The sequence below is a fragment of the Pyxicephalus adspersus genome, chromosome 5 (genome assembly GCF_032062135.1).
Source record: "Pyxicephalus adspersus chromosome 5, UCB_Pads_2.0, whole genome shotgun sequence".
NCBI classification, from domain to species: Eukaryota; Metazoa; Chordata; class Amphibia; order Anura; family Pyxicephalidae; genus Pyxicephalus; species Pyxicephalus adspersus.
Window position 1 is genome coordinate 100,580,919 of NC_092862.1, and position 20,441 is coordinate 100,601,359.

Sequence of the window (20,441 nt, forward strand, 5' to 3'; positions counted from 1 at the left end):
GTACATAGCTGCTATTTCCTATACTCCTTCCCCCTTCTTTAACACAATTCCTTATCTTTCTTATCACCCTTTTCCTCATCTTTTTATCCATTTCTCTGTTTTGTTTCTAGGAACAATAGGCTTTTTGTTCCTATATATATCAGTTATTTTACATACATAAATTTATATTTATATACACACACACACACACACACACACCTCAAAATTCCAATTCATACATAATATTCTTGTCCTTTTTTAAGGTCTCAAGCTCCATAGCACAATAGATTTGATTTGGATCACTATCGAGGAACATAACGTTTGAACATTGCTGGAGATAAAGGTGAAAATGAAGGTGTTAAGAGTACTATTAAAAGATGTGTGGTCACTGTTCTATTGTAACATAGTAGGTTAGGTTGAAAAAAAAGACATAAGTCCATCAAGTTCAACCACTAGGGAAATAAGCTAATCAGCTAGTTCAGCTAATCTCTCCCCATAGCGGAGCTCCTCCATTCCTTTTATTAATTTAGTTGCCCTTCTCTGCCCTCTCTCCGATTCAACAATGTCCATTTTGTGAACTGGTGCCCAGAACTGGACTGCATATTCCAGATGTGGTCTGACTAATGCTTTGTACAGGGGCTGGATAATGTCTCCATCTCTGCAGTCTATTCCTCTTTCAATACACGAAAGTACTTTACTAGCTTTAGATATTACAGTTTGGCATTGCATGCTGGTATTAGGTTTATGATCCACCAGAACCCCCAGATTCTTTTCCATTTCTGACTCCTCCAAATGTATTCCCCCTAGACAGTATAAAGCATGCATGTTAGCTCCCAAGTGCATAACTGTACATATATCTATATTAAATGTAATTTGCCACTTGGCTGTCCAATCAAACAGTACATCCAGGTCTGCTTGTAGATTATAGACATCCTGTATGGACTTAATTCCATTACATAGTTTGGTGTCATCTGCAAACACAGAAATAGTGCTTTTAATCCCAAACTTTATATATTTATAAAGATATTAAACAGTAAATGTCCCAACACTGAATGCTGAGGTACACCACCTTAGACCATTCAGAGTATGAATCATTAATTAGATCTCTCTGAATGCGATCTTTAAGCCAGTTCTCTATCCGTTTACAGATTGACTTTTCTAAACCTATCCACCCTAACTTACGTTATTAACCGTCTGTGGGGTACGGTGTCAAATGCTTTAGCAAAGTCCAATTACACTATATCAGCTGATATTCCACTGTCTACCTGTTTACTTACTTCCTCATAAAAAGAGAGTAAATTTGTTTGACAACTTCGGTTTTGCTTGAAGCCATGCTGACTATCACTTCTAATATTATTTTCTAGCAGGAACTCCTCTATGTGGTTCTTAACCAAACTCTCGAAGACCTTTCCAACTATGGACGTTAAACTAATGGGTCTGTAGTTATCTGGTAATGACTTTGCTCCCTTTTTGAGGATAGGAACCACATTGGCCTTACGCCAATTCATCGGTACCTTGCCAGTGACTAAAGAGTCTCTAAAAATTAGAAATATTGGGTTTGAAATAACAGAGCTCAGCTCTTTGAGGAGACGTGGATGTAATCCATCAGGTTCTGGTGCTTTGTCAACCTTAATTTTTCCCAGCTGTTTCTCAATCATATCAATTCTGAGCCATTGTGACACATTTAAGGCAGTGACAATGCTATTACGAATTTGGACTTGAGCTCTGCCATTTTCCTTCGTGTACACAGAGCTACTAAAAAAGTGGTTAGTAAATCTGCCCTGTCTTTATCCCCAGTTACTAACCCAGTGACATCCTTTAAGGGGCCTACATGCTCAGATCTGATCTTTTTGCTATTAATATATTTGAAAAATATTTGGGGGTTTGTTTTACTTTCCTTTGCAATCTGTCTTTCATTTTGACGTTTTGCACATTTTATCTCCCTTTTAGATCTTTTGGTATATTTTTTATGGGTTTCAAATGATGAAGGTGATCCTTCATTTTTATGTTTTGGAATGCCCTTTTCTTGTTCCTTATGGCTTTTTTTAACATCAGCTGTGAGCCACGTGGGTTTTAATTTTAGCCTCTTTAACGTTATATGCACATTTGTTATAAGCTCTGCATTGTTAGAAAGAACTAGGTCCAGTAGAGTATCATTTCTAGATGGGGCTTCTATAAACTGTACCATAAAATGATCTTGTATTAAATTGACAAATGTCCTCCATTTTGCTTTTGCTGTTCCTGTAGTGCCCATTACTCCAGACCCAATAGGATTATTCACAAAATCACAGCATCATACAGTATGTTATTCTGGTAAATTGAATCAAGGAACTTGATACTGGAATTGTCCACATACATGGAGGTCTTCTAATTCTTGTGCAAGAACATCTAAAGACTCGGTTTTATGTAGGAGGTTTGTTCGTAGGCTTTGGATTTGGTTCATGAGGTCCGTCATGATTTCCTACAACAGAAAAAAAAGATTTTAAAATTTCCTATTAAAAAAAAAAAAAAAAAAAAAAAAAAAAAACTGTACTCAGTAATTAACTACTGTCAATCACATTTCTGGCACAGAGAAAGTGATGTGCCTCTGGAGTTCACCCTTGCTAGCGGTTTGTCAACGGGTAAAAAAAGCAAAGGTTCACTTTAACAATTTCACAGTGAGAGGTTCTCAATAAAAATAAATGTGAAGGGCATGCATAGAAATTAAATGCATCTTCCTTTTACATAAAAGCATAAATTAAGAGATATTGGGTGAAAACCATTTCAGTCTCCTCGAGAAAATTATCCTAGGCATTGACATGGACAGAACCTTATCCGAAGATCATACCTTATCCGAAGAACTTTTTTTTTCATGATCAGTTATGACTTCTTTTAAAGTAGTTAACTGGAGTTCTTGAGTTTGTAGCTTTGTGACCTAAACATGAATATATTACAAGAAGCATTCCATTAAAAGTCAAGACAACACAAAGTCACATTCAGTTAAGATGGAATCGTCAACAAAATGAATACACTTGCAATATGCTGTCTAGTAAGCAACACAACTATGGACCAAGCCAGAATAGATCCTCTCTATGCCACTCTAGAATAAATGATAATACGTCAATATAAATGTATGTGTTTATGAAAGGTCTAAATTGGATTGGCTATTAGAAATATCTTAATACAGGGTTTTTGTGTGCAAGAGATAACAAGGAAGTTGTTTTTAGAACAGATGCATTTCATGTTAAACAGAGAATAGTTGCATTGGTACCTTAGCAGAATGCATGTTCTACATACACATATTTTAAAGTATAATTTTCTATTGTACTAGGGTTTTCCTAAAACGTGTATTCAAAATAAGGATTTAAAGCACATCAAAAAGACAGTTCTAATACCTAAAATATATTTTTTACACATACAAAATTGAGTTGAATTATAGCTTTTTTTTTTATAACTACAGGAAAGGACAGGAAGTCCACTCAATGCAAGTATAAAGTAACAGACCTCAAAAGTACCCAATCAATCACTTAGATTAAAAGCTATAAATGCAAACAGGCAGGCTCTTTATTGTTACCACCTAAATATCACTGCCCCCCCCCAATCTATCTTTCAGCACTTTTTTTCACATTTCATTTTTCCCACTACACTAAACAACTGCCAGGAGTGATGTGATGTACCAGTCACAAAATGGTGCATATGAGCATTTGATAGTGCTAATGCCTCATGACCGGCCATAACGTCACTGGGAAAGCGATCCAACTATAGTGCTTTATTTACTATATCCACAACTTGCAGTACATTAGTGTGGCGGTCAATTGGAAGGATTACTGATAATCATATTGGTTGCTTGTAGGAACAGTTGAAAGCAAAAACCAGACTTAATGAAATCAAGATTTGTCCTATTAATTTGAAATTTGTTTTTGCACAACACCAATGCTCATAAGCATTTTCCTGTCAGAATCACCCCATTTTAACCTCCTGGGCGGTTCATTTCTGTCCGGGTTTAAATGTCTAAAAGCAGTAGATTGTCTTTCATGAAAATTTATTTTACATTGTAGGCCTGTAATTCTTAGGCATAACTCACCGAAATATGTCCCAATATTTATTAAATTTAATAATAAAATTTAAATAAAAAAAAACAAGGGTGCATAAACAAAACAAAAATACTGAAACCAGTAATATAACTGTACAGTAGCATAAATCTATGTATATACATAAATAATGATTACTTTGTATTGGATTCAATACAAGTGTTTTGTATTGAATCCACTACAAAATAATTTGAATTTCTCGCCGCGCTCCTGCAGCGACGTTACTGGTAACTCCCGGGAACGTCAGCGCACTCCCCGGGGGACCGACTGAAAGAAGAGGACGCAGCCCGAGGATGGCAGGACACTGGAGGACACCGATGGGACCAGGTAAGGCTTTAATGTTTTAGCTACCCAGAGTGTGGCTTGGGGTTTTAGCTTTGAGCAGGTTTTTTTTTACCCCGAGCCACACTCTGCCTTACCGCTCAGGAGGTTAATAGCAAATCTGAACCTGAGAATAAAGTATTGTGTGCTCAAACACTTCGAGAATATTCAATGCAAATTTTGGCTTTACGCTTTACCTGCAGCTCACTTTGAGTTGTTAGATCAAAACACTGTTTTTTGAGGCTCATATTCTCTTCTAGAACTTTCAGAAGCTCTCTAAAAGAAAAGAAAGAAAAAAATAAGAGAAACTTGCCACCTTACACAAATCTGTTCTCAAAATGAAATCCAAAAAGCTATCTGAAAATTGGTTAAACACTTTCCAATACCATTTACCTCCTTTTAAATCCACAACCTTAACATACAATCACGCTGTAGTTTTTCCAATCCTGATTTTCTCACCCCCCCCCTTTTTTTTTTTTCTGGAGCATCAGGCTCTCCTAAATTTTCTGGAGCATTAGGCTATGTACACACGTCAGATGACTCGTACACAACAGGTCGTGCTTGTCATGGGTCAGAAATCAGACGTCATTCATGGATCTGTCCTGTCCGTGCCGAGGAGTGCAGCGGGGTGCTGCATGCTCATTCTTCTATCACCCCTCTCCATAGAGCAGAATGGTGGTGTGTACAGCGATCATTCATCTGTCACTGGAAACAATCATGAAAGGTTGTTTCCAGGAACAATAATTGAATGTGTGTACGCAGACTAATAAGGGCCAATAGGGTGGCAAGAAAAGCAGGAGGGAACAGACCCCCATAGTAGTAGGTCATCTGGTTGCTTTTCCAGAAGTACCCAGTTTTTAGGTTATGCAAAACTGTTGGTAGTAGTAGTACCTCTGCCAGAAGGCAGTGGATGTCTCAGGCCTGAATATTTATAGTTAAGCTTTAGTCATATAATGCAGTTTAATTTTTATATACTTAGATTTGTTTTCCTTGTCTTCTTCCAGTTGGGATTTCAAGTTTTGTCTGTGCTCTCTCTCTGTCTCCAGAAGCTCCAAAAGGTTCTGTTAAACAAAAGAACATTCTTTTAAGGAAGGGTGCTGTATATCAGAAAACTGGGCATGGAAGTATTCAAAAAACAAAAAAAAACAAAAACAGCTACTGAAGCAGTAAACAAAGTGGCGAAAACAGTTTAGGCAGTATCCCCTTCTTTCTCACTATTCACAATTGGTTTCCCTGATATAAACTGAAAGCTTGTTCTCACCTGCTGCTTTCAAAACCATAAAAACACATGCATAGGATAGTCTGCAAAAATTACAATCTTGGTGGGGGTAAAAAAAAAAATAACAAAAAAAAATGCACAACTCACACCAAGTTCACCCTTCACAGTTTCATTTTCACGTCTGCTGTCGGAAAGTTCTTGTTTTAGTTGATCAATTTCAAAATTCATAACTTCTTCCAGGTTATCATAAGCATCTTGAAGAGATCGCTTCTCCTCTAATAACCTTTCATGCTCCAGCCTAATTTATTATAATGAAATTAAAAACATTTTTAATTCATCCATACCTTAAAACAGCATAAACTAAACGATTTGTTTTTTTTAAGAGTATTTATTTGTATTTTACACCATCAGGGTGTAAATTCAGTTTAGTTCCCTTTATACAATGTGACAAAAATTTTTGTTTGATACCCTAATCATATGAGTAGGTATCATCATGCATATAGGTAACTCACAAAGCATCCAATGTGCCGAGGCATCTGTTGGATCTCCCAAGGAGGTGTGAAGGCTTGAAAGTACCCTTTTTAGGTTACCTAATCATTTTGCAAACTTTCACATGACTCAGACTAACATACAACATCTCCCTTACGGCGATTGGATTAGAGTAACAAAGTTACCTGTGTGGTTTTAAATATTACGTTCCTGACACCTATTAGAACAAAAAAGCCTGCTTAGATATTTACCAACTGCAACCCTTGATGGCAACATACTGGCCAGGTATTTTCAAATAAACTGTAATTTTCTGACACACTGTACACCATACCTTAATACCATGAGAAATAGTAAAACTTTGTGTGGATCCTGGCATAAGCACTGGAGTTGGGACAGTCCTCATCTAGAACATTACAGCAAAGGTTTAATAGATAGTGACAAACTACTATCTATACAACGACCTGAAAAAAAGAAACCTTTACATCCAATATGCCCATACTAACAATAGTAACTCCAAAATTACTATATTTCTAATCAATACCTCTATATTGAAACAGTAGCAGACATGTTCAAGTCTTACCTGCAAGTTTATTGAAACCTTAAGAAAAATTAATTTAAAAAAATAGACTTTTCTCTGTAAAACACAGGAAGAAGGTACCTTTGGGTGTGATTATAACTCTTGCCCCAAAAAAGCTTTTTCAGAGATAACTTTTTTGATATTGTGGCTTTAATGTATTAAATTTGGCACACAAGCCCTGTACATTCACAAACATTCCAACAGGAGTGCCTTACTGTCCAATAAACTTTCATTGGACAGGTTTGCAATTAGTTGCGTTTTTACTTCAAGCCAGGAAGAAAATTTTAAAGCTCATAAAAAAAAAAGTCTGCTGCTATCTGCTGCTGCGTGTTTTAGAAAAAGGGAAGTACATGCTGGATTGTTTTTTTGATAATGAAACAACTGTTTTCTACTGCAGGCAAGTATTGGCTTTTGCAAACCCACTAGAAGACTGTATACCTGACATTGTCCAACTGCAGCTGCACATTTATGTGGCGGTCAGACAGATCGCTCATCTCCTTGTCTTGTTTTTCTTTGTATGAACTGTACTCCACCTTCACAACCCGAAGCTCACGGTCTGCAGACTGAAGTACTACACGGAGATCATGGACTTCACTCTTTAAAACTTCAAAACAGAAATGAAGCCTTTAAAAATACTATACAGGGCATGATAAACCTTAAAATTAGATATGTTCAGTTTTTGAAAACCCTAAAAGTGAGCAACAAATAAAGTCTACTACAAATCCCCTTTATTGTATTAGGAGTAAACTGCAATTGAACCCAAAACATTGTGTCGACAGTATAAAATCAGTCATGAGTCTATTGCCATTTGGGCCCCTGCTGAAGAGAAATTCCTCATTTGTGTGTCTTGAGTGGTGACCAGAGAATCTTGATCTGGTGAGTAAGTGATCTGGAAAGTGATCTGGAAAGTAAAACTATCATGAGGGATTTTTTTCCTTCTCAGAGACCCTGCTAAGGGCACTGTAGGACAATATTACCTTTGTCCTTTACTTAATAAGTCAAAGGGGTTTTATTTTTATAGAGAATGTTGTGCCAACTGCAGTGCCATCTGTTGGTAATATAGGATATATCATTATTACCCTACAGTGCTTGCTAGAATCTGAACAGATTTTGTCCAGCATTATATTTGTTCATACACATTCTACTGTACACAATGGGACCGAATCTACCCTTTTTTTTTTATTGCTTACCATCTTCTCTGCTCCTAAAGTCTTGCTGTTGTTTTTCAAAATCATTAATCTGTGCAAGAAGTTCTTGGTGTCTGCTGTTCCAGCTTGCCCTTTCTGATGAGAAAAGCTATAATACACAAGGTCAAAATTTGCCTTCAGATTTTACAGACATTAGGCCGTGTTAGCCAGTATTATTTATGTCCAGTCTGATGTAGTTAAATTGCACAATTTAAACTGCATACAAAAGTAATCTGTTGGCACCAAAAACAAAATAAAATAGCGATGAACAGCATTTCAGGTGATCGTTCCTAGTAGTGATCCTACTGCTACTAATGAGCAGTCCTGTGATTAAACACTAGAGTGTGCTTGGATATAAAGGCATCCAATCTGCTGTACAAAACATCTTCTCCCTAACTTCAGATCTTTGGCAATTCTAGTTGGTCAAAATGACAACTCCTGCTTACACCTTGCTAGTGGTAAGGTTTGCCAGAAAAAGTAAAAAATAAATAAATGTTTCTGTGTACCCTATTTTAAAAAAAATAAAAGGCAATATTGAAAGTGGTGACTGCCATGTTTACCAATTTACTGCCCATAGCATACTTTTGCCATGTATCACCATTTGTAATAAGTTGTTAACAAGTTTATCACCATGTACCATAGGTGGCCCCAATGTAATCCTATGGGTGCTCCACAGCTTTTTTTTTTATATCAGTCCTAATGATTGGCATGTTTGCTATGCCAATGTTCATTCATTCTTTTCAAAAATGTTGTAGAATTTTGCTGTAGGTACAAAACTAATTGTTCATATAAAACATTTGTTTTATCATGCATGCTACATATTGACTAAAGCTTTGTCCACAATAAACACTGTCAAGACTGTCTAATTATATATATATATATATATATATATATATATATATATATATATATATATATATATCGACTGTACACACGGCAGATTTTCGCCCGATAATTGGCCGATACCGATTATCGGGCGAGAAAAATTTGCCGTGTGTACGCAGCTTAAGTACTAGCAAATCAAATCTGATCTTACCTGCATCATTCGGAGTTCTTCAGCAATAGCTTCATAGGCTTGTTCACTCATCTCTGGAGGGATGGGTTCATTGATTATATCATCTAAATGATCCCCAGATTTAGGAGAGTCCAGAAGATCATGGGGAATGCCATCTGGGCTAAGACGAGGAACAAGTCGTGACCTCAAGTTGTAAGCTTTTGTTGGAGTAGTCAGAATCTGGGGTGACAAGATCACAAATACATATTAGAGCATCAATTAAAAAGGAGGAATGAGTGGAAAAAAAATAAATAAGTGATTTAATATATACATGTTAGTTAGGAGGTTACTGAGGAGGTAAGTCGAGGTGGTTTTAAGGTGGAACTGGGAGTTTTGTCTAGTTAACGGGTCTGAATTTTATATATGATTCCAGAGGGTCTGAAAATGGTAAATGTAATGTACGGTATTACCTTTTTGGTCAATAAGAAATGTCTGTTATTTTTCAAATGTTTCTGGTCCAGTATTGTAAACAAATGTAAAAGAACAGAGGTTTTTTGTTATATGGGGTTGTGTATGTTTTAATGTGAAAATTTGTACAAAAATTCAATAAAAATGTAATGTTAAAAAACAAAAACAAATAAAAAGTTCCATCACAAGGTTGTTTGATGTTGTATTCACATTATAGAAATATGTGGCATACAAGGGTCTGTATTACACAACAGATATTGCAAATGGCAAACAGAATGCTCACTAGAAAAAAAAAGGCATATCACTTGTATATACCACCTATTTCCACTCTGCATTATATATAGTAGTGGTAACATATGCAAATGCCATAAGTTATTATTGAGATCAGAGGAACTTATTTAAAACCTCAAAAAGAGGCGATAAATGGCCACAGAAATTGGCAATTAGTATTTATTGTTGGATGCAAATACTTTTGTATCAAACTGAAATAAACAAGCTGCTTTTTTAAAGATTGTCAACAAGTGGCTGGAGGTAAATAGGCAGTTTTAAATCTTTTTCCACTGCCTATATTGAAGTAGCCTATAAGGCAATTTCTACTAAAATGCTGTGATTTCTGTCCTTCCAAAAGCAGGAATCTTGTTACATTGTTCGATGTTTGTGACTAGAGATGAGCGAATTTCTCGAAAATTCGATTCGCCGAATTTTTCGAAAAGATTCACTTCGATCCGAATTTATTCGCGTCGAATCGCGTTAAAAACTGCTATTTCAGGTTATTTCTGCTATTTTGCGGTTGCCGTGCAGTACTTCTATGTATTCTTAGACAGAGATTCTCTATTTAAAGCTGCGTACACACGTCCAATTTTTATCGTTGGAAATGGACGAACGAAAGTAAAAAAAGTAACCAACGACGCCGATGAACGAGGATAGTCGTTGGAAATGAACGACCGGACCGGCAGATCGGATTGGACGACGATCGTTGACCATCTATCGTGTGTACGGTCGTTCATTGATCGTCCATGGTCTGAGCATGCGCGGTGAACGAACGTTCGCTCACTTCCTGTGGTGCACGTCACTTCCTGTATCGTTCAAACGCTCGCATCTATCGTGTGTACAATATCTGCGAACGATCGTGTCGTTATCTGTATGTACAGGATCGGTGCTATACGACCGTTCGCAGATATCGTGCAGGATCGTTCCTTTACCAACGATAATAATTGGAAGTGTGTACGTAGCTTAAGAATACAAGGCACTAAAAGGGATGAATGGGGACAAGTCAGGTCATCTGGAGTTCAGTTTTGCCACTGTGATGTCACGTGTCCCCATTCATCACCTGTAGTGCCCTGTATTCTTACATAGTGAAACTCTATCTAAGAATACGTAGTAGAAGCACAGCACGATTGCTGTTGCAGCGCTGGACTATGTATGTATGTATGTGTTCTTAGATAGAGTTTCACTATCTAAGAATACAGGGCACTACAGGTGATGAATGGGGACAAGTCCCTATTCATCCCCTGTAGTGCCGAAAGATCGTAGTGGAATCTCTAATGTCCCAGGACGTGCAGGCGCCTTTTCAGGAAAAATTTAAGGAAATTCGGATCGAAATTTTTCCTGATATTCGGATTGTATTCCACTTCGTCAACTTGGATTCGCTCATCTCTATTTGTGACTGGGATTACAGATTCCATTAGTTTAGGATTGTTTTGAAAAGGAAAGTTCAACTCCACACTTCATTGGGTGCAGTTATTTTTTTTTTTTTAAGTTATGAAAATACAGTCAGCTTTCAAAAACACTGTAAATTTTCTGTTCATATTTGAAAAGTAAACAAATGCAGAACATTTGCATTAGCAGGTATTTGTAAAAAGATTTTTTTACCATGTGAAAAAAAAAAAATGTAAAAAAGATTTAAAACTAGACTTTTCTTCAGTGTTTTGAAATTGATCCTCCAGGATAAGCAAAAGAGTGTCAGCTCATTTGGTAACAAATACTAGGATTAATGGCTTAAAGAAGAATTAGGTTTATTTAAATGATGACAAACATAACTTCAGGAGCTAATACATACATTAAGAGAGCTTGATCACTGCAAATCCACCAAATTACAATATATATTGTACATTTTTATGGCCTGCAGTGCATACACATTGTCCAGCCACTGTATTAAATGGTTTTATTTTTTTTTTAACTGAATGGCAATGTAAAGTAGAACAGTAAGTGGACTTTTAGTTTATAGGACCCTACAATCTGTTCAATGGGAAGGGGGATTGATAAACAGTAGTTCTAAATAAAGTAAAATTACCACCAATTAGTTACTCTATATAAATATATTACACATGCTTATGTTATGACATACATTGGTAAAAAAAATCTAATAAAAATTTGTTTATCTCCCTTGCTTCCTTTTCTGTGTGCTTGTGTTGTATCCTTTGTATTGGGAAGCACACTGTATAATTACTTGCAGGGCTTTCCTTGCTTTTAAAACCATAATAGACTTACTTGTTCTAGACAGATAATGCTTAGATGGTGTTCATTTATGGTCAGTATATTATGGCCAGTATATTTGATTTTTTTTACCTTTATTGTTTCTGTATGCATTTTGTTGAGTTGGGACACTTCATTTCTCTTGTGAGCTTTGATAGCCTCCAAAATATTTTCAAGATGTGCATTTGATTTGAGCAAAGACTGAAGCTCCGACTCCTGCTCAACCTGCTTCTTCCTAAGAGATAATACCCCAAATTGTTATAGCTGAATTTTGTACTCCCATTTAACACAACATTCAATTCCCTGCACTTCTGATGTACAGGCAATTCCAATTTCATATTAAGGACTTATTTTTTTTTTTGACAGGAATCCTTGAATAACTATGTACCTAGCAATAGGAGCATAATCAATTTCTCATTGCTTCAGTCCTACTAACCTGTAAAAACTACACAACAGTGGTGGAGTTACAGAGGGCTTAGAAATTCCATGCAAATTATGATATTGCTGTTTTAAAGGGACATACTTCTGAGCTCTTTACATCAGTAATATTTCCAGGTATTAAACATAAATTAGAAAAATTTTCATGAACATTTTTTTGGAGTAGCATTGGCAACAGGGGTGGTAATATTTCTCTTTTGTGATTAGCAGCTTCTTTTTCATTAAAGTCGGAGCCCCTGATCACTCTACTTATTTTACATTTGCTGTACAGTGTCTTGCCAAATGTGCCGTCAAGACACATTTTTACAATGGCTTGGATCTTGCCCATAGTTTTAGAGAGTTCTTTATCATGGAAGCCAAAAAGGAGCCCACATTACAGCTCTGTAATCCTAGAAACTTGTACTAGCTTTGTCACTTTTAGGACACATAATAAAAGACCAGAAAGAGATTACACCAACTAACTTTGTCAGTTCTTTGAATTCTTCATATTCTTGTTTTGCAGTTGCTACCTCACTTTGAAGCTGAAGCACCTTCTCCTTTAGCTTCTCTGTTGAAACCACAGCATTTTCAGAGGGTATTGGTGTGGAGTGCATTGGTAAAGCTGGACATGGGAAAATAAAATAAAAAAGGTCATCCCACATTCAAAGTAAAACGATACTTAAGGTATGAGAGGTTAACACCATAAAATGTCCAATTTCCGTGGCACTGCAGTCCCTGTTACCTAAGCTTTAACTGACCCATAGTGATGATACTACAGCTTTAATTTATGTATAGAATGCTATCTGGATTTCAGTATATTGAAATGCAACATACTTCATACTTTGAGAGTACATTTTAATTAAGCCAGAAAAGAACAAAAATGAACAACAAAGAAAATGAAAAAAGCGGAAAAAAAAAAAAAAAAAAAAAAAAAAAAAAATTTAACTTAATCAGAGAGCAATCGATTGCATGTATTAGAAATACTTAGCAACGGTCATGTCCACACTTTAGACTTCCTAAATCTGTGATGCAGCACAAGTATGCAATGTTATCTAACAGGCCAGCCAGAAAAGAACAAAAATGAACAACAAAGAAAAAAAAAAAAGCGGAAAAAAAAAAAAAAAAAAAAAAAAAAAAAAGTTATGAAGGTGGAGAGGCAAAACATTAACATGTATTAGAAATACTTAGCAACGGTCATGTCCACACTTTAGACTTCCTAAATCTGTGATGCAGCACAAGTATGCAATGTTATCTAACAGGCCACCATTTCTTTAATGGTAAGTTACTTTAGTAATTTAAGTTACTGAACTACTTTAGTAATTTAAGTTACTGAACTACATAGCAAGATGCAGGAGAAGCTTGGCAGAAGTCCAAACTCTTGCTTACTTTTTTTCAGGTCATTGACACAATATCAAAGCTGTAGATGCATCATAGACCTAAAACGTATAATTTCTTTTAAGACTTGTCTATACCACAGAATGAAAGGCCTACGTTTGCAAGGGGAGGAAAGCCAAGTAAAGTTTTAAAGTCCTGGCTACAGCCAGAATTTATTTATCCACCTTACAGAAGGCAAGGACACAAGCAAGACGATGACCTACCAGCCACAAACGTCTACAGTTTATGTTCTATAGTGGCTTGTATTTTTTTTTTTTTTAATTTAGCTGTAGTCACTCACATTTATGACTATTCTTATACAGTGATAATGCATTTGTGAATGTGCGATAGCAAACTGCAGCTGCAGTGAGCTGTATTTTAGTTTTGGTCGGCTAACAAGTGTGATTGTGAAGTTATTTATCTAAATTAGCCGAAGTATTACTGTACTTATATAAGGTTTAATTGGTCTCAGACAGTAAAAATAAAAAAAAATGTACCGCCATTACTCTTTGCAGCTGAGGAAGCATCTACAAAAGCTCTCTCAAGATCTGTAATCATTTGAATGTTGATTTCTTGTGCTCGTTTTACAGACTGGAGAGCTCGGAGGCTCTTATTCTCCTCCCTTAAACTGTGGTTTTCTAATGCATATTTCGCCACTCGAGGATGATGCTCAATCTAAAAAGAATACACATAGAGAGACAAAGTCAACTATTTGCAGAGAAAATTCATGTGAAACGCCTTACAATAAAAGAGGCGTATTACTTAAAAACACAACAGTTGAAAAAAAAAAAAAGAGAAAAGACCAAGTAAAATCATACTAACAAAAAATTTTTGATTCTTAGGTATCAAAGCAACAGAGGTAGGTCAGTGGCCAGGTGACCAGAAGAGTTCAGTCTGTCTGCTGGCAAGAGTTCTAAATACAGTTAGGTCCATAAATATTTGGAATATATATTACGTACGTACATACACACACACACACACACCTCAATTCAGAGGCTTAAATGTAATTGGGCAAACTAATATATCGTATTTTCCGGCGTATAAGACGACCCCCAACTTTTCCCGTTAAAATATAGAGTTTGGAATATACTGGCAGTATAAGACTACCCCTCTTCCAACGCACACCAAATAAAAATGAAAAAACATCAGATTTGATTTCAATATTGGTAATTTTAAATCAAATGCTTATGACATGCATGTACTTAGCAGAAAAACTGTCACTTATAAACATAAGGCTGTTTTTCATCAAACATGTAAACGTAAACCAGTACATTAAACTTTTCCTAATTCACTCTAAAGCTGAATGGAAGGATAGGACAATAAACCCATGGGAGCTGCCATGCTGTTTTTTTTCTAAGCTGTCAACCCACTGGAACTGATGATGATCGAAGGAAAAAAAAAAAAAAAAAAAAAAACACACAATACAGAGAAAACAAGTGCCCGGCAAGTCCCTGGCGAGTTAGCAACTCCCATCATAACTGCAAGCTACGGTATTTTTACAGGTTTTGCTAGCGTGAAAGTTTCCCTTTAAAAGCCTTCAAAATCCTCCTGTTCATCATCTGATATCATAAGTACATCAATGACATCTTGTGATACATTTGTAAGGCAGTCATCATATGGATCAAATTTCGTATCAGATGGTGTGGTTTCAGCTTCATCTTCCTCTTGCCACAAGTAGTCGTCCTCCATACCATCTAATGAATTTGATATTCCACACTTCTTGAAACACTTGATTACGGTTTCTGCATCAATATCATTCCAGGCTTTTATGACAAACTTGCACAAAACATCCAACTGTGGAGCACACGTTTACTCCTTTTGTGAATGACTTTTTGCCGCTAACCATCCATTCATTCCACTGTTCTCGAATGCGGTCTTTAAATGGCTTGTTTAGGCACACATCCAGTGGCTGTACCAATGATGTCAATCCTGCAGGATTGACTGCTGAATCTGTCTTTAGTCTTGCAAGCCTTTCCTTGGTGCTGGGAGTTAAATAAGCCCTGAACATTTCCCACACCAGTAGACTGCGTTTTTGAATAAGTCCACCTGGTCGCCTGCTCCATACATTATCAAGCCATAGCTTTATCCCTTCTTCATCCATCCAGCCTTTTTCATTTACAAGTACAAAACAACCAACAGGGAACTTGAGTTTCGGCATTGTTTTTCTTTTAAAAATAATCATTGGTCTCAGTTTGGCACCATCAGCTGTGCATCCTAGTACCACTGTAAAACTGGACTTCTCATGTCCTGTTTTAATTAAAATTGTTTTTTCATCTTTTTGATGGACAGTTTTATTTCCAACCATATCAAAATTCATTGGAGTTTCATCCATATTTCCAATACTACTTAACGCATAGCCATGTTTAGTGCGCTGTCGTATTATGTATCGATTGAAACTATTTACTTTGCTATCAAGATCTGCAGGTAATTTTTGGGCAATTTTGGTCTTATGCCTCAGTACCATATTATGCCTTCCCATGAATCTAGTACACCAGGATACAGTGGCCTTAAATCTGTTGCTGTGATCTGGGTTAGATTTGGCCCACTCAAGTGCAAACAAACGTATTTGATTTCGTGTCACTACATAACCATTTTGGCGATGCTCATTCACAATGTCTGCTACTTGTTTTTCGAGTTCTGGCCAATGTGGGGTGCCTCTTCTTAATGAACACTTGTCCCTCGGCATACTCTTTAATGCTTTTTCATTTGCTTTCCAGTCACGAACCATCTTTTCTGTTACTCCATATTGTCTTGCAGCAGCGCAGTTATTATGTTCCAAGGCAAAGTTTACAACTTTGAGTTTGAAACTGGCTTCATATTCCTTTCTTCTTGCTGGTGCGGCCATGATAGGGTTTTGACTGTTGGATATTTGTATATAAGGTATTGTATGTACTGGTGCTTTACTGTATGAACAGGTACAGATACTGATGCTTTACTGTATCTGGTACCCAGTATACAACAACCAGCCAATCACTGCAAGTGATGTGCCTTACAGGCGACTGGCTGGTTGTTGTATACAACTGCTTTGATTGGTTAGAGTGGTCTGCCTCCCAGATCTCACACATGCTCAATAGCGAGATCTGGGAGGCAGAAGGAACAGTACAGTAACTGGAGGAGGTAAGAGGCGTGTACAGTGGGTCTATCTTTTGCTTTTACAGTGGCTCATTGCCGGATGCCTGCAGCTTGCTTCTCCCTGCATATAGTCGCCATATGAAGCAGGGAGAAGCAAGTTTTTGTTCAACAGCTGTAATTTCCCTTTCTATATAAAATGTCCTCTCTTGAGCCTTCAAGTAAAATACTGTATATTTTATTATACAATCCATCCAGGGATAATAAACACCACATGCTCCCAACTACTGAAATCTCAGCAGAAGTTCAGCACGAACGAGCAGCCACACTATTTCCAAGGGTGGCCTCAGTCACCCTTTGTGCAGCAGACTCAGGCATGTGTCTATTTGCAGGAAGGGCACAGACCTTTAAGGCGCGCTCCACACTCAACCCGAAGACGCGCAGCCCTCTGAGTCGAATGGGCGGGCTCTGGTGGAGAGCCAATCCACGCTCACATTCTCCTCCTCGAGGTACAGGAAGATGTGTGCAGCTTGCTTCCCCTTGCTTCATACTTACGCACAGAGTGGGGACTCGGCCGCGGCACCCCCCACTATATGCGCCGGACATATGAAGCAAGGGGAAGCAAGCTGCAGGTAAGTACCCGGCCTATAAGACAACCCCCGACTTTGGCACAGATTTTTCGAGGTTAAAAAGTCATCTAATACGACGGAAAATACGGTAGTTCAAAAAAACAAAAAAACAACCCACTTACCTTGCTCCATCGGCATCCTGCTGGCCCGCCAGGTCATCGTGACACGTCCTGCTCCTCCGGTCTTCAACCGGGAACTGCAGAGAGTACCTGAGGGGTTTCCTGGCGATGTCGGTGTGGGCGGGAGGATCGGCGATAAATTAAAATAATTTTGTATTGTATTCAATATTATTTTAAGAATATTACATTTATTAAATATTGGACATATTTCAGTGAGTTACGCCTAAGAATTATAGCCTACAATGTAAAATAAATTTCCATGCAAAAACATTTTAACATTTTTTTCATGGAAATACGGACAGAATTAGAGGGGGGGGGGGGGGGGGGGGGAGGGGTTAATAAACTCCCGTTTTTTTTTTGTTTGCTGTATGTTTTGAGTCATTGTCCATCTGCAATGTAAAGCGACGCACAATAACTTATTAATGAATTATTGAATTTTGCTGGATTGGAGCAGACACCATCTTTGTACACTTCAGAATTCATCCTGCTGCTTCTGTCCTCTGTCACATCAGATAATAACATCATCATAATGTTATTATGGGCCATGCTGTCATTTCCGGTTATTAAGAACACACCAAATTATCCTAACGTAAAGGTCAGCCGAGACATTTGAGATAAAATTAGCTCACGCATGGAAAGCAAATAACATTTTTATGGGATCATTTGACAGTTACTAGATGTTCAGAAAAGAAGAATTTGCGGTATATACTCCATATAAATGTAGATATAAACCAAGGTACGTATTTATATGAGAATACAGGTAAACTGCTTTGACTCTAGTATAAATCTAGGGAACAAAATGCAGCCATCACTGCTGACATTTAAAACAGTATTCAATAGAAATGCCAATTATAATATGCCAAAGTAATAGTAAATATATCCTTGGTGTTTTTTTTTTTTTTATTTTTTTTATTTTTTTTTTAACAGGGAAAAAGAGAAATCACAGGGGCCCAGTCTGTATGTCTTTTTTAATAATTACAAGTTACAGTGTTTGAGTTTATGATAGGCCACCTAGATGATTTTTTGCAAATGGTTGTTGGCAAATAGTGGATGGTGCTTAATGTGCCAACACACATTACAACAAAAAACTCTAATCGCATCAGCAATATTTTACCTGTTGTTTTAAAACTCTAAGCTCTTCTTTCATCTCTGCTATGAGGTCTTCCTGTTCACTATTTGACAAGGACCCTTGGCTTTCACGGTGAGCCTTCTCAAGTCGAGCTATGTGATCTTCCCTAAATTTAACAATCATTTTGTTTGACTGGATGAACTTTTCCTTCTTGCTGCAGAGGTCTTCCAGTTGGGCTACTTTCTGTAATAAAATCTGCAGAACAAATTTTAACTGTAAAAAGAATTGCCTCATTTGTTTCCAATAAAATTTATAATACCGATAATGTAAATTTCCTATGCAACTTGGGACAGAATTTTTTTGACAGACTTGCTGAGGCAGGAGTTAAGGGTAAAGCAGATATTTTCCCACTATGTCCAGCTTTGTCAAAGCATAGACAAGTTGCTTTGACGGGACACACAGTCACAGTGTTATTCCCAGCTCCATTTAGTCAGGCACACCACCCAGCACTTTTCAGTAACCACCCAGCACCAAAAATATCAGATGGGCCACATGATGCTTGTTTTAATGTAGCATAAAATTCACACAATTAAGCCATAAATTTAATTACCAGTTTAAATTCCTAATCAACATGCTAGCCTATCATAAATCAGACATTTGAGAAAGTATCACAAGTGAGTTTTTACTTAATCAATTATTTTAAATCATTTCACTTTAAAGTGCTGTCAAAATATCTGCTAATGAACTAAGTGGACCCTGTCTTTACCTTCTTCTCGTTTTCAGATCTCTCCAAAAGCATCATTGCCTCTAAAAAGTTATTCATGAAATCTGTATTCTCATCAATGGAAGGTGCTGGATTTGAACATATAAAAAAACATTATTTTAAAGGTTAACATGTTAACGTGTATTTTTTTTTTTAGAGAATATTTAGCTGATAATTTAAAACAAGCATATGGCATCTAAGACAGGTGCATGCTGATTTAAAAACCTTTCCATGCCATGTAGGGTACACGACATTGGTAAAACAATTGTAACCATCCAATAACATTTCCCATGATGTAATGCGAATGTGTTTATTTTCTAAAAATGCCATATCCAAGTTATTTCATCAGCTAGGTAAAGTTACTATAATTATTTGGTTTCTGCTAAGCTGTCTGGCTGCATAAAAACAAATACAAGAACTGGTCTTTATTATCACAATATATGTGAACCAAAAGTCCCTGTTTTGTGCAAACATTTCCCAGAAATATATTAAGCTCTATAGCAGCATCTTAAACCTTCTTCACTATACTGTGTTAAAAGCCTGCGCCTCATCACTTATGCTCGGTTTGGAAAAGAGAAGAAATTTCCCCAAGAGAGTCATAAATGTGTGAAAAAAAAATGGCTGAAATTGGAAGAGTTTGCTGTTCCCTCTAAGACCCCGTATATGGACTAATTTTTGCAGTCTAAAATTTATTACAGAATACTTTGCAGACAGAAGTACAAAACCACAGCTCCTAGTTCAAACTCTTTAAAGGATAAGAAGTTATAGTTAGGTCCATAAATATTTGGACAGAGAACTTTTTTTCAAATTTTGGTTCTGTACATTACCACAATTGATTTTAAATGAAACAACTCAGATGCAGTTGAACTGCAGACTTTTAGCTTTAATTCAGTGAGTTGAAAAAAAAAAAAAAAAAAAAAAGATTGCATAAAATTTTTTTTTTTTTTTTTTACAGTCACTTCCGTTTCAGGGGCTGAAAAGTAATTGGACAAATTAAAAAGCTGAAAATAAAATGTTCATTTCTAATACTTGGTTGAAAACCCTTTGCTGGCAATGACAACCTGTAGTCTTGAACATCACCAGATGCTGGGTTTTCTCCTTTTTAATGCTGCCACTACCAGGCCTTTACTGCAGCGGCTTTCAGTTGCTGTTTGTTTGAGGGCCTTTCTGTCCGAAGTTTAGTCTTCAACAAGTGAAATGCATGCTCAATTGGGTTCAGATC

General features: G+C 36.8%; 1 protein-coding gene across 1 annotated transcript in view; it reads right to left on the reverse strand.

Moving 5' to 3' along the window:
• Positions 1-20,441, reverse strand: part of KIF15 (kinesin family member 15) — a 51,525-nt gene that overhangs the window by 14,576 nt on the left and 16,508 nt on the right. The window contains exons 12-24 of the mRNA XM_072413373.1: positions 19,223-19,308; positions 18,502-18,711; positions 14,068-14,245; positions 12,680-12,818; positions 11,873-12,014; positions 8,879-9,076; positions 7,846-7,951; positions 7,094-7,259; positions 5,737-5,887; positions 5,346-5,431; positions 4,568-4,646; positions 2,807-2,893; positions 2,336-2,440 (exon numbers count right to left, since the gene is read on the reverse strand). Of these exons, the coding sequence (XP_072269474.1) occupies positions 2,336-2,440; positions 2,807-2,893; positions 4,568-4,646; positions 5,346-5,431; positions 5,737-5,887; positions 7,094-7,259; positions 7,846-7,951; positions 8,879-9,076; positions 11,873-12,014; positions 12,680-12,818; positions 14,068-14,245; positions 18,502-18,711; positions 19,223-19,308 (1,733 nt within the window). The remainder of the gene's footprint in view (positions 1-2,335; positions 2,441-2,806; positions 2,894-4,567; positions 4,647-5,345; positions 5,432-5,736; positions 5,888-7,093; positions 7,260-7,845; positions 7,952-8,878; positions 9,077-11,872; positions 12,015-12,679; positions 12,819-14,067; positions 14,246-18,501; positions 18,712-19,222; positions 19,309-20,441) is intronic.